The sequence below is a fragment of the Melanotaenia boesemani genome, chromosome 19 (assembly GCF_017639745.1).
Source record: "Melanotaenia boesemani isolate fMelBoe1 chromosome 19, fMelBoe1.pri, whole genome shotgun sequence".
Taxonomy (NCBI): Eukaryota; Metazoa; Chordata; class Actinopteri; order Atheriniformes; family Melanotaeniidae; genus Melanotaenia; species Melanotaenia boesemani.
In genome coordinates this window covers 23,695,782-23,708,268 of record NC_055700.1, presented here as the reverse complement: position 1 = coordinate 23,708,268, position 12,487 = coordinate 23,695,782, and the positions used below count along the sequence as shown (strand labels likewise).

Below are 12,487 nucleotides of genomic sequence, written 5' to 3'. Positions count from 1 at the left end.
AGCAAAATAAACAATTCAGTTGAGAATTTTACGACATCAACACGAGCTTATATAAATCGCCTTCCAAAATTTATATTGGTTGCCAGGCAACAAACACAGCAACATTCAGGTTTTACTCTAAATTAAAGATTTTAGTTTTTGATTAATCTAAATTAGCCAATCTGAAGTTTACTTTAAACAGTCATTCTACCTTCTTCACCTCTGGAAGACCAGACGGGGGAGACTGTACTCGGTCAACTTCTTCTTCGGTGGTGGTTGCTGCGGTGGCTGTCCAGCAGCTGGAAACGTAGTCATATAACACCATGTTCAGCTCCAAGTGTTATTTCTGTCGCAGTATTCTTCCTTCACTTTCTAAAGCTGATCTTTTATTTCGTCTATTGTTTAAATGCCCTTTTTAAAAAACTTTATTCCAACAGAGCATGTTATACAGCACAGCCAGCAATGGTCCGGCTCCAGTAAGCTGTCGTATGGCGTTAAGGTGAATCCTTATATATCCAGGCTTTGCTCGTCAATGACGTCACAGTTTGTAATAAACAACCAATATGTTTTTCTTGCCTGTTGAGAACCAACTTTTCCGGTTCCGAACATGGAGCATTTCTTTACTGAGGAAAGGATAAAAACTTTTAATAAGTAAATAAGACAAACTTTTACATATTCCAAAAAAATCCAGCTCTGTGGGCTGTGAAAAGGAAATGACTTTGATGAGTGAATACTTCTATTTTCTTATTTTCTGCTTATTTTCTTATTTCTTGTTTATAGTGAACATTATTTTTCAGCTTAAAAATGGTACTTTTGTGTTGATACAATTGAACAAAAACTTCATTTTATTTTGTGGAAGGAAAGTAGGGAAATGTCAAAGGTGATGAATAAACTCATAAGGCAGCGTAGTTATTGTAAACAGGTTCATGCTTATGCTCCATTGAGCCCCACCTGTCATTTTTTCTACCTTTTTTCTCCTTTTTTCTCTATTTTTTTTTTTTTATACTGTTTTCATACTTGAATTCAGACTCAAGCTACATGAATTACAACTCATACCCTCATCTTTATGTAACTGTCTCTCTGTAAGGAACCAGCAAGGCTTGGTTGCCTTGGAAATGCTGTCTTTTCCTTTCTGCCACTGGGCCAGCCTCACGAGGAAGGGGCCTGGGTGTTTTTCTGCCTCCTGGGGTCTGTTAAAGGATTTGTCTCTGTGTTAGACTCCCACTGACCCAGACAGATGGAAAATATGGAAGAGCTGCCTTTCTATGAAAAACTGCAGCTTTCAGACTCTTCAATATACAGTGGATTATGTAAGGTTGCTATTTAACCAAACCTGACAGTGTAACAACAAAAAGAAAATGTTTAGGATATTCATTCAGTTTAGGTACATTTAGGTGACTATGCAGATGAGTTTGCATTAACTTCAGATGACTGATTTGAGACTGCAGATCACTTGAATGATAACAAACTCCCCATCAACATTAGCTCTAATCTACATTATAAAACACCACAACTTCCTTCCTTTAGTATTACTTGTAGCAGTACATGTGTCTGCAGTAGTAGATTTCACTACTTTAGGTTATGTAAATATAGAAGCATAAATGGCTTATTTGATATATTTGGGCAGTAGTTAATTTACACTCGCAGGCTACCTTATTAGTACCAGGTTGGACCCCTTCTTTCCTCCAGAACTGACTTAAATCTTGATGGAACAGATTCAACAAGATGTTGGAAACATTCCTCAGAGATTTTGCTCCATATTGACATGACAGCATCACACATTTGCTCCAGGTTTGTTGGCTGCATCCATAATGAGAATCTCCCATTCCACCACATCCCAAAGCTGCTCTACTGGATTTAGATCTGGTTACTGTGAGGGCCTTTGGAGTCCAGTGAACTCATTGTCATGTTCTAGAAAGCAGGTGGAGATGATTTGAGCTTTGGAACATGGTGCATCATCCTGCTGGAGGTAGCCGTCAGAAGATGGCTTTTAAATTATGCTCACTTTGTACTAAGGAGCCCAGAGTGTGCCCAAAAATATCCCCCATACCATTACTCCACTATCAGTCTGAACTGTTGGAACAAGGCAGGATGGATCCATGCTTTCATGATGTTTCCACCTAATCCTGACCCTACCATCTGAATGTGGCGCTGTAACTGAGAGTCATAGGACCATGCAGTGTTTTCAAAACTATTATCCAGTTTTGGTGAGTGTGTGTGTGAATTGTAGCCTCAGTTTCCTGTTTTTAGCTGACAGGAGGCACCCGGTTCGGTCTTCTGCTGCTGTAGTCCATCTGCTTGAAGGCTGGAAGTGTTTGTTGGAACCAGTGGCTATATGAGTTACTTAATTCCTTTCTTTCATATCCAACTTGTCTGCCCATTCTCCTCTGACATAAAAAAGATATTTTCATCCAGACAGCTGCTGATATTTTTTCTTTTTCAGACCATTCGTTGTAAATGTGGAGATGGTTGTGTGTGAAATTCCCAGTAGGTGTGCAGTTTCTGAAATACTCAGATAAGCCCATCTGGCACAAACAACCATGCCACGTTCAAAGTCACATTAATCATATTATTCATGTCCATGTTGCAATACTAAGCCCCCCCCCCCTGCCTTTGCAGAACTCCACCTGTGAACTAAATTCTTCCTGTGGCGGGAAGGACCCTCTGTGGAGCCCCTCCTCTTTGTGTGGCATGGCTACACCCCCTTCTTCAAGGGGCATGTCGCCCAACTTGGAGCTCTCTCACAGTGCCTCACACCTTCCCAGCCGCTTCCACTGCACATCAGGTACATGTTACACCACTCTGATACATGTCAGGACACTTATTTGTTTATATTGTTTTTTTGTTTTTTTTAACTGCCTGTTTTTGATCCGAGCAGGAGGGAAAGGAACGCCTGCTTCCAGCACTCCAACCACCTCCTCCCCACCTCCTACCCTATCAGATGACTTCCCCATAATCTCTTTACCAGCCAACACAGTTCAGTCCAGTCCACCAAGAAAAGTATGCCATTTGCACACCGTTGTGAAAACATCTTTATTGCTTAACACTTGAGCTTTCTGTTTCTAAAACTGTGTGGGACTATGTGATAGAAACAAGAGACAAACTGACTTGTTTAAGCTAGTTTGAGAGTGACACATGCTTCAAGTAAATGAGGTGGAAAATAAGATTTGTATCTTTACATTGTACAAAAAATGGCCAGAGCTAGCAATTGTTCTGTCTTGATATGAATTAATAAGTGAATAAATGTGGCTTTACAGGATCGTCGGCAAGGAGAAACCAATAAGCCTGCATTGGTGAGACAAGAGCCAGTTAGAGACTCGGAGAAGAGTGCAGAGGCAGTTACAAACAGAGGTGAGACAGGATGAGTCTTTTCAATAATGATGTGTCATTGTCACTTTAAAAGTAAGCCATCAGTTTTGGATAAGAAAGAACCTCAACCTGACTAAAACTGGTTTTCAAACACAGGATTGAAGCTTATAACTCTTGAGGATGTTTCTAAGATATGGAAATCCAAAGAGATGCTGATATAGAGCCAGCAATGGGAGCTTTACTGATCAACCCACTGGCATGGTTAGAATGAGCTGTAATCTTGTGTTTAATGCAGATGTCATGATCAGAGCTGATTCAAAGTCCTCGTTGAGCCATTCATGCAGGCTTGGGATAAAAATCCTACCTTTACTCAGTGGACTGCACAAGAACTTGAATCAGGAATAATAAGATTATCAATTTAACTCTTAATCAAGTGTCCTTCTTTCCACAAATATCCAGTACATTGATGTAATTATGTATGAGATATTTTGGGTTTTCTGGGGTCTTCTTGTATTTTTCATAACCACAGCTGTGGTTGATTTTTTTTTTTTTTTCTTTACCTTATCAGACACAAAAACTGCTGAGAACGTCTCCATGACGTTGATGGAGCTGTCAAATTTTATGAAGAAGCAGGAGCTGGACCTTCAGCTGAGAACAGAAAAGGAAAAGGAAGAAGGTGAGTTTCTAGCTTCTGGAAAGTTATCAGGTCATGTTTACGGTGTTTTCTTTAAGAAAAGAAATGAGAGAAATACAGGTTGATGTATGCAAATAAAAATTATTTTAAATAATTTGTTTCACATGTAAATCATTATTTTATGGTTAATATAAAGTAGAACCGCAATGCTTTGGTCTGAATCCCTGGTTATTCTAGCTCCACACACCCCTTGTTAACCCCTGTTCTGAGCCGCGTCTTTAGATTGACTCGTTTTGGTATGATCTCTTTTATGTGAATGAGGCATTTCATGCCCCGCCTCCCTCCAGGTCGCAGAAAGTTCCACTCCACCCCATTCAGCCATATTTGTAGTTTGATAGCAGTGATACGATTATCTAACCGGCAGAGAAACGTTTTATTGGCAAGTTTACTAGAGATGTTAACAACGGAAAACGTGTCTGTCCAGCCTTACATATTCGACTCCTCCTCTCTCCCTTTCTTTTCGTCCCTCACTGATAAGTTTCCCATACACTTCCATGTATTTTTTCATCAACCCATGCTGTCTCTACCACCTGCTGTCCCCCCACCCCTAACACTACTTTTTCCACACTACCACAATATGAATAAGATAAACAAGGCCTCGAAATTGTTAAGGAGTTAGCACTTAGTTAGTAAGCACACAGTACAGTTATATCCTCAGGTAGGAAGCTAAAAGTTAGCACACAGCACTAACAGAAGCAGAACGCACAATGCTAATACTATCAAAACGACGACTGGTACATCATCTCAAACACACAAAATGCATTTCTAAAACAAAGCTTGACGTAATTTTAGCGTTATTTGGAGCTTACCGCTTTGCTGTGTTTCCATAGAGAGAAGGAACTGACCCCTCATTCAGACACAGTCTTTCTGCAAATACATCTAAAGCACTCGTCCTTGAAATGCAACCAGACACTTCGAAGAGGCTCAGATTTCGGGGGGCGATGTAAGGAATTGTGTGGGTTGATAAACCCAACAACCAAACATTTTGACTTGTCTACTGGTAACTTTGGCATAACTAAATGTGGACTACAGAATCACTTTGAGGAAAAAAAAAAATAGCTGATTCACAAAATTGGATACCAGGAAGTCCATGACCTTATTTAGCAGACCCACAGCAAATACTGTGACATAATAGATAAGAAAACGTAACAGAGAAAACTCAACAGACTGAAAAATATGACCCAAAAAGAATATAAAGATATATACACAGCATCAAGAGAGAACGTATTTAAATTTTCTGCATACATAAACACTAGTAGTGCACAAAAACTTGTATTTAAGGGCTAAAAAAGTAGATTTTCATAATATATCCCCTTTAAATGTAATAAAGCCAATAACATGATAACTTGCCAATAATGTAATAATTTATTACATTGAAAATGTAACTCCAGCCGATAATGTAATGAGAAAAGAAAAAATAGGACTGAAATTTTTGTAAATAAAATATATTTGCTGTTTTTGTGCAGCTCGTCATAAAAAAAGTATAATGAATAGCGCAGTCATATTTGTTTATCGAGGATATGAACTATGCCACATTTTCTGTCACCTTAATTGAGGTTGTGAGAATCGGTTATTATTTGTTGTGCGTAATATTTATTTAGAATATTTTTATTTGCTTTGATATGTAAATATGTTGGGTGTTGCTTTTTCAAATAAATTTCCCGCATTTTTAAAAAAACATTTAATGAAAACTTTTTTCAATTATTTCACAAAGAATCTGGTAAATTTCAGTCTTCATTTATAACTGTAGCTAACTGGACTGGCACCATAATGGCAATTAACCTCAATGTAAAACAAACTTAATTTAGAAATGTAAAAGGAACAAAAACATTATTGGTTTTATTGCATTCAGCAAGGACAAAATGATTACGTTATTAGCAGATATTATGTTATTAGCCAGTTGCTACATGCGTATTAGTGCCTGTTCTTTAAGTACATTCCCAGGGTGCCAGTATATTCCTGTTTTTGCCCTTCTGTGTTTTACATGCTCTGCATATGTGTTGGAGTAAATGCCACCTGAACTACTAAGTAAAGACAAGACTGTGAACAGCTTTAAACAAAAACAAAAAACTGCCAAACTGCCTTCTTTCTGTTGTTAAAGCTAGCTACAATCATTTAGTAGACTCTTTTCTCCAAAGCGACTTACATCTGAAGTTGGTTAGGCAGTAGTGTTAAGGGTCTTGGTTTGCATTCCTTGTTTATGCATCACAAGCCTCTTTATATGTTTCTGCTGCAGCTGCCATCACTGAGGAGCTGCTGAAACTTACTGAAGATAAGCAGGAGCCATTGGGGGTGAGGGGCATTGACTCCCCTTTCTGTCATACCACTGAGACTCTGACTGGCTGCCAGGCACAAGACAAGGTCCTCAGCAACACCCAGCCTGGAGGCCCCATCCGAGAAACCCACCATGCTGTGTCCACACCAGACAAAGCTGAGAACACGGCAGGCAGCAGCGGTGTTGGAACCGAAAAAGGAGGAGCGGGAGGAGATAGCAGGGGTTTGGCGCTGGAACAGTCGTGGACCTTCCAGTCTCATTTTACTCCCATTGGTCCCCATTTGCATCGAAGCCCCTCCGCCCCAGATGAAGAGGTGGGCAAGTTTGGGATGCTCTCCCCGAGCCCGTGCAGCAATATGCCAGCCCCGGTGCCCTATGAGTCATTTTTTGATCTGGCCTTGCCGAGAGCCGCCTCTCTTTTTGTGGGCCAAAAGACGTCGGAGGCAGTGCACAAGATTGCGATGGAAAGGCTGCTGCAGCGAGAGGAGGGTCTGGAGGACGGGGAGGAGGAAGGTGTCGTGTCTGCTTCACCACTGGAGGTGCTGGATCGCCTTGTTCAGCAGGGAAGTGACGTCCATGATAAAGTTCTCAAGAGGTAAGAAACTTCACTGTAACCCTGCCTCAAATTTGGATGATTTTTACTTTTTGTTGTTTGTTGTTGTTGTTGTTTTATCTCTTTCCTCACTGTTTAACTTTTGGACAGTAATTTTTAAATGTATGAATTTATAGAAGACTCTGGCTGGGTCAGAGTTGTTTTTGTTGGTACAAAGCTCATGTTAACCACACTTAGAAAACTTAGGAGTGTGTTTTGTTGTGCAAAGCAGTCCAAAGGAAACACCCAGTTTTAGAACAAGCATGACATTGTTGAAACTCCACCGCCTTCTTCTCATGCAGTGAGTCAGTGTTCTGAGCCAGTAACACAACAACAGACAGCAAAGCTTACCCACATCTGTTGACTCTTCTTTACATTTTACTGGCTTCATCTGACAAGCTTATGGTGGAAATTATTTCGGTTTAATGTTTAAACTATGAATCAAATCAACAACAACCAAAAAACAAAAAGAGGAGTTTTAAAATGTCTTGAAACAACTTCTTACTTGTGAAATTTATTGGGATTCTTATTTTTACTGTCATAATTATTCCTATTTTTATTCATTAAAACAGTATGAATCCAAAATATCTAATCAAATGTCTCCTAAGCTTCATTGCTTTTGTTAATATACCTCAGTTTTTGGCATTTCAGACCTCACATTTCCAGCTAGGACAGCATATCTCCAGCAGGAAGCCTCTCACTAGAATATGCTTGAGTGAATGGCAATTGATGAAAAATATTGAACCTAATTGTCCATCTTTTCTCCTGAAAATCTGCCAGGTTCATGTGTGAAAAGACTTCATATACACTTCCTTATTTTTGATTAGGGGTTTTAAATATTTTCCATATCTGATACCATATTGCTAGAAATATGAGGGATGTATCATGCTTGTTAAAGTGCTTGTTAAAGCAAATTTTAAAACATGCATACATTACTATTACTACAGAACATGAATGAATCCATCATTTCCAGCATCATACTGGTTTTTCCAGTGTGCTAAGGGATACACAAATTCATAAAACTAGGGTTAAATCCAGTTTCTAGGGTTTCCCTCAGGTGATGACCCTGTATAAAGTGAGGGATGGCAGTTGGATGTGGTACAGACTGTAGTGGACCAAAGTTATGGATGGGCATGGCTTTAGTAGGAGTCAATTACAAACAGGTGGAGCAAAATGCGATCCACCAAGTGTCATGTAGACTGTTGTGTTTAATTGATTGTCTCATTTTATTGGCAAGATTATGCTCTGGCTAGTTTCAGAGTTTCCATATGTGACACTACTGTTAGTAAATGTGTTTTAAAACTTATCAAAAGCCCTATTTGCGCCAAGAGGCCTGGCTCCATACTGCACAGGATGGTACACATTCTTTTGCATTTCCACAGGCAAAAGAGTGCCAGAATATCCAGTCCTAGGCATCCTACTTTTTTGGGACGTTTCCGTTGAGGTCCCAATCTTCCCGATCCAACCCTAAAGGGTGGAGGTTCACACACTGCAAACAGTTGATTTAACTGAACGAACTGTCACTTGCCTGTCATTTGCTTATAGTGTAACCCTACGAGGAAAGTCAAAAACCCGTTAGGGAGAACCAAAGTGTGAAAGTTTGTCGAAGTTCAGTGGTGTTGCTTTAAACGTCTGAATTGTCTTGCCTCCTCCACAGTCATTGATAGTTTCTGATGCCACTTTCTTGTAACTGGGATTGTTTATTACACTGTCCAACCACTGCTATATTTTTGTTTTTGTTCTACATGTTTGTTTAATTTTTCCTCCTCTTTCAGTTGCACTTTGTTCAGGCAACAGCGCACAAATGATACCACACACGTTACGTCATAGAATAGTTTCTATAGGAAATGTCATAACCCAGAACAAATAATCATAATTTGCTTTATTCATTACCTAACAAACTGGACAGTAAGTTTTCATTTATACCCACCAAAATAATTTTAACCCACATTTGTTAGGTGGGGCTTTAGTTGTAAAGAGTAAAAAGCTGGTTTGAGTAACTGGAAAAACTTCATCAAACCTGTGTAGCAGCGGCTCAGGATTTGGTTGTAAAATCACTCTGGAAAATAGACTATTTTTCCTTACCTGTTTTTTTCTCTCTTTTTACAGATTACCGTTGCCAAGTAAATCAGCTGACTGGACACATTTTGGAGGTAAAACACTCAACAGCTTTGTGAAGGGTGGGTGATCAGATGACATCATGGCTGATGTTAGGTTGTCATATGATTTGGTCGCCAGAGGAGCTTATAGGGGGACAAGGAAAGCCCAGTCCTACACCAGGGTTAACAGCCTTTCTTACAGTTTTATAGAACGTGATCCAGATCTGCACTAAAATTTAATGGACCCACCCAAAGTATAAATTTCAGCTCACTAGTTTTTGCATTATCTTGGTAAAAGTCAGACAGCCTGAAAACATACCTCTGCTCAGACTCTGGCTCCAGAAGAATAAATAACATCATTGTTGAAGACTTCTCTCTCCAACTAAGCATGATTGGCTATGACGCAGTGATGATGTCACTCAGTGGACAAGCGACACTTTCATTTAGAGCAGCTTCCTGCAGTAAGCGTCGGTGAAAACAGGATGCAGGGCCAACTTTGTTTTATGACATTCATATGATCAACTAGTCATATAACCACACAAGTTCAGCTAAATCTTTGGGGAGGAATGGAATTTAGATTATGAATTGTGTTTCTACCCAAAGAATAAAAAAGGTCACATGATCGCCCACCCCAAAGTGGTACACTGATAAAAGAAGCTGTATTATCTAAGCATGACTAGTGATACGTCACAAGCTCTAAAACATGAGCAGCATGTTAAAGTGTTACTAAGTTGGACCAGGAATTAGTTTAGCTGAGGTTTATCAAAACAAGGTTCCCACAGCCATACCTGTTCTAACCAGGCATGAAAAAAGTTGTCTGTTTCTTTTCTGTCTTTATTTACATGCCAGGCCACAAGAGTCTAATGTCCTCCAGCTGCAGTTCCCAAAAAAACAAACAAACCCAGAAAAACAGGCTGAAACTGTGTGTGTAATTACTACAGTGAAATTCAATAATCTGCCCTGGTCGACTGATAGGAGTCATGTAATTAGGGTCCGAGCCATACAAAGTATGGCAAGGCCCTATTGTTCCTGAAATGTTTATTAGGGTCCGAGCCATACGAAGTATGGCGGGGCCCTATTGTAGTTGAAATGTTTATTATTCTCGTTCTCCTAAGCGCTTTGACCCCAAATTTGACCCCCTAAACACCCATGAAAAGTTGTGAAACTTGGCACAGACGTCACGTCCGGCGTAACTCGGATATTATAAGGTCCGCATACACTTCAATGCAAAATTGGCTCAACAGCGCCACCTAGAGTCACCAAAAATCACCACATGAATGGGGCCCCGGAAGTCTACTTCAACGTAGGAAGATGAAACTCGGCACACACGTGCACCACCCCGAGTTGACCAAAAAACTCAAAGTAACACCTGTCGCCATGGCAACAGGGCGCCCGCCATCTTGGCGTGTTCGGCCATTTTTTTGCCATTTTTTGCACTTTACACACATCGTATTTGAACGAACTAGTCTGAGGGGATTCGTGCGATTGACTCCAAACTTGGTGGGAAGCTTCCTGACAAGTTGGGGACCAAAAATTGTTCAAATCTTTCTAATAGCAGGAAACGTGTTACCGTGGCAACCGACGGAAAACCGCCTTCTCGCCATGAAACACGGTTTGCTCATATCTCCATAGAAATAGATGGGAACTGCACCAAACTTGACAGGATTCATACCTGTGACACCCCAAGTCCAGCAAAGAAGTCAATAGAACACCTGTTGCCATGGCAACGGGGTGCCCGCCATCTTGGATTTAACTGCCATTTTAACGAACTAGTCTGAGGGGATTCGTGCGACTGACTTCAAACTTGGTGGGAAGCTTCCTGACAAGTTGGGGACCAAACGCTCCTCAAATCTTTCTAATAGGAAAGAGCGTGTAACCGTGGCAACCGACGGAAAAATGCCCTCGCCATGAAACACGGTTTGCTTATATCTCCATAGGAATACGTGGGATCTGCACCAAACTTGACAGGATTCATACTTGTGACACCCCAACTCCGGCATTGATGTCAATAGAACACCTGTTGCCATGGCAACGCACTGCCCGCCATCTTGGATTTCACTCCCATTTTAACGAACTAGTCTGAGGGGATTCGTGCGACTGACTCCAAACTTGGTGGGAACCTTCCTGACAAGTTGGGGACCAAACGCTCCTCAAATCTTTCTAATAGGAAAAAGCGTGTAACCGTGGCAACCGACGGAAAAATGCCCTCGCCATGAAACACGGTTTGCTTATATGTCCATAGGAATATGTGGGATCTGCACCAAACTTCACAGGATTCATACTTGTGACAACCCAAGTCCAGCATTGATGTCAATCGAACACCTGTTGCCATAGCAACGGGGTGCCCGCCATCTTGGATTTCCCTCCCATTTGAACGAACTAGTGTGAGGGGATTCGTGCGACTGAGTCCAAACTTGGTGGGAACCTTCCTGACAAGTTGGGGACCAAACGCTCCTCAAATCTTTCTAATAGGAAAAAGCGTGTAACCGTGGCAACTGACGAAAAATGCCCTCGCCATGAAACACGGTTTGCTTATATCTCCATAGGAATACGTGGGATCTGCACCAAACTTGACAGGATTCATACTTCTGACAACCCAAGTCCAGCATTGATGTCAATCGAACACCTGTTGCCATAGCAACAGGGTGCCCGCCATCTTGGATTTCACTGCCATTTCAACAAACTAGTCTGAGGGGATTCGTGCGACTGACTCCAAACTTGGTGTGAAGCTTCCTGACAAGTTGGGGACCAAACGCTCCTCAAATCTTTCTAATACTAAAAAACATTACAGCACCTGTTGTCATGGCGACATCGGGTGGCGGGGTCCAGGCAGCTCGGACCCGATGGATGCCGCTTGCGGCTTTAATTCTCCTTCTAAGCGTTTCGACCCCAAATTTGACCCCCTAAACACCCATGAAAAGTTGTGAAACTTGGCACACACGTCAAGTCCCGCGTAACTCGGATATTATAAGGTCCGCATACACTTCAATGCAAAACTGGCTCAACAGCGCCACCTAGACACCCCAAAATTCCCCTAATGAATGGGGTCCCAAAACTCTACTTCGACGTAGGAACACGAAACTCGGCACACACGTGTAACACCCCGAGTCGAGCAAAAAAGTCAATCTAACACCTGTTGCCATGGCAACGTGGTGCCCGCCATCTTGGCGTATACGGCCATTTTTTTGCCATTTTTGGCACTTTACACACATCGTATTTGAACGAACTAGTCTGAGGGGATTCGTGCGACTGACTCCAAACTTGGAGGGAAGCTTCCTGACAAGTTGGGGACCAAACGCTATTCAAATCTTTCTAATAGCAGAAAGCGTGTTACCGTGGCAACCGAGGGAAAATGACCTTCTCGCAATGAAACACGGTTTTCTCATATCTCCATAGAAAAACATGGGATCTGCACCAAACTTATCAGTATTCATATCTGTGACACCCCAAGTCCAGCAAAGAAGTCAATCCAACACCTGTTGCCATGGCAACGGGGTGCCCGCCATCTTTCATTTCACTTCTATTTGAACGAACTAGTC

At 41.3% G+C, this 12,487-nt stretch overlaps 1 protein-coding gene across 1 annotated transcript in view; it reads left to right on the top strand.

Moving 5' to 3' along the window:
- tsc1b (TSC complex subunit 1b) overlaps nucleotides 1–12,487 on the top strand; it is a 37,382-nt gene that overhangs the window by 16,180 nt on the left and 8,715 nt on the right. Inside the window, exons 10-15 of the mRNA XM_041970022.1 lie at nucleotides 2,599–2,764; nucleotides 2,858–2,979; nucleotides 3,237–3,330; nucleotides 3,857–3,964; nucleotides 6,219–6,852; nucleotides 8,959–9,002. Coding sequence (XP_041825956.1) covers nucleotides 2,599–2,764; nucleotides 2,858–2,979; nucleotides 3,237–3,330; nucleotides 3,857–3,964; nucleotides 6,219–6,852; nucleotides 8,959–9,002 — 1,168 coding nt within the window. The remainder of the gene's footprint in view (nucleotides 1–2,598; nucleotides 2,765–2,857; nucleotides 2,980–3,236; nucleotides 3,331–3,856; nucleotides 3,965–6,218; nucleotides 6,853–8,958; nucleotides 9,003–12,487) is intronic.